General features: G+C 38.1%; 1 protein-coding gene across 1 annotated transcript in view; it reads left to right on the plus strand.

Moving 5' to 3' along the window:
- The window catches only part of LOC110426415 (putative disease resistance RPP13-like protein 1), a 46576-nt gene that overhangs the window by 31897 nt on the left and 12532 nt on the right, over positions 1-2147 (plus strand). The window contains 1 exon segment of the mRNA XM_089785291.1: positions 532-2102. Coding sequence (XP_089641417.1) covers positions 532-2102 — 1571 coding nt within the window.

The raw sequence follows: 2147 nt of genomic DNA on the forward strand, positions 1-2147 counted from the left end.
AATTTGATGATAGAACGTCGAGGTAGCTCAAGTAAGAAACCGAGACTCATGATTACTGATCCATTCGATGCTGTTATTTTTTACAGGGACATGATGTCCAAGATAAATGATGTCACTGTCAGATTGAAAGCTTTAGAACCAGAGAGAAAAAAGTTACAGAAGAGAATGGAGGACTGCCATAGATCCAAAAGGATAGAAGGACGGTTGCAACCTACTTCTGTGGAGATTGAAACTCATGTGTATGGTAGAGACAAAGACAAGGAGAAAATACTCGAATTGCTCTTCGAGAGTGACGATGAAGGAAAGGTTGTGATTCCCATCGTTGGCATGGGGGGGATTGGTAAGACAACTCTTGCTCAGCTTGTCTACAATGATAATCGCGTGAATAGTTATTTTGATCTCAAAGCATGGGTATGTGTTTCTGAAACTTTGAATATCAAGGATATAACCAAATCAATTTTATCATCGGTTGGCCATAAATCTTGTGATGCTGGAGCTGATTTGAATAATCTTCAAGTAATATTGAAGGAGAAGCTGTCTGGAAAAACACTACTTCTCATCTTGGATGATCTTTGGCACCAAATCTATAATGATTGGACTATCCTAGTAGCCCCTTTCGGAAAAGGAACTACAATTATTGTGACAACACGCGATCAAAGTGTTTCAAGAATTACGAGAACTATCCCAGATGATTACAAGCTGCAAAAGTTGTCAGATGAAGATTGCCTTTCTGTGTTAACTCGACATGCATTCCGAGCAAAAGATTTTAGTGACCATCCACGCTTGAAAGAAATTGGTGTAAAGATTGCGAAGAAATGCAAGGGCTTGCCTTTGGCAGCTAAGACCCTTGGAGGCCTTTTGCGCAATGAGTTGGGCCTTGGTGTATGGAAAGATGTACTAGAAAATGAGATTTGGAAAGAGGAGGTATGTAACATAATTCCAGCTTTACGACTAAGTTATCATCATCTTCCTCCACATCTAAAGCCATGCTTTGCTTTCTGTGCTATACTCCCCAAAGACTATGAATTTACTGAGACGGAAATAATCTGGTTATGGATGGCAGAAGGCTTTCTACGAGTGGTAACTGAGAAGCAAAATGAAGATTTGGGTCAAGAGATCTTTCAAGAACTTGTATTCAGGTCATTTTTTGAAAGATCCAGTCAAGATAAGTCTCGATATGTAATGCATGATTTGATTAATGATTTGGCTCAATCAGTCGCCAAAGATTTATGCTTTAGAGTGGAAGGTGACAAGGAATTGAACATTTCCAATTATGCTCTCCACTCATCTTACATTAGGGGTTGGAGTGATGGAATTAAAAAATTTCAAGTCTTTGATGGAAAGGAGCGTTTAAGAACCTTCCTACCATTGAAGATGTCATATAAAGGGTATTGCCATATATCCAATCAAGTTCTTAGTGATTTGTTGTCAAAATTGACATGTTTAAGGGTGTTATCTTTAGAAGGGTATCGCTTGACCAAGTTGCCAAATATCATTGGAGATTTGGTACATTTGCGTTATCTCAATTTTTCTTACACTCCAATCAAAACTCTACCCAATTCAATATGCAAGCTTTGTAATTTAGAGACCTTGATTTTGCAGATGTGTCATAATCTCAAGGAGTTTCCGTCAAAAATGAGAGATTTAATTAACCTAAGGCATCTTGATTTTACTGGTGCAAATTCACAACTAAGGATGCCGATGGGAATTGGTGAGCTAACCAGTCTCCAAACATTGACAAGATTTGTTGTGAGTCCAGATAATGGCCTTCAGATACGAGAGATGGAAAAATTGTCTAATCTTAAGGGTGGACTTGTTATTTTAGGATTGGAGAACATTGTCAAAGCTCAAGATGCATTGACGGCTAGGTTATGCAATAAGTCAAACATCTGTGATTTAACTTTGAAATGGGACTTCCAAGATGTTTTGGCAATAGAAGAAGTTCAAATTCAAAAGGACGTTTTGAATTCACTTCGACCTCATACAGGGCTTGAAAGGCTCACCATCCAATATTACAGAGGTGAAACATTCCCAAATTGGATAGGAGATCCTTCATTTGAAAAGCTATCACATTTGAGGCTGGATTATTGTCTAAATTGCACATCATTACCAGCAATTGGAAAATTACCATTGCTAAAATCCCTTAC

The sequence above is a fragment of the Theobroma umbraticum genome, unplaced genomic scaffold, assembly GCF_002168275.2.
Source record: "Theobroma umbraticum cultivar Fairchild unplaced genomic scaffold, ASM216827v3 scaffold_55.0, whole genome shotgun sequence".
In the NCBI taxonomy this organism is placed as follows: Eukaryota; Viridiplantae; Streptophyta; class Magnoliopsida; order Malvales; family Malvaceae; genus Theobroma; species Theobroma umbraticum.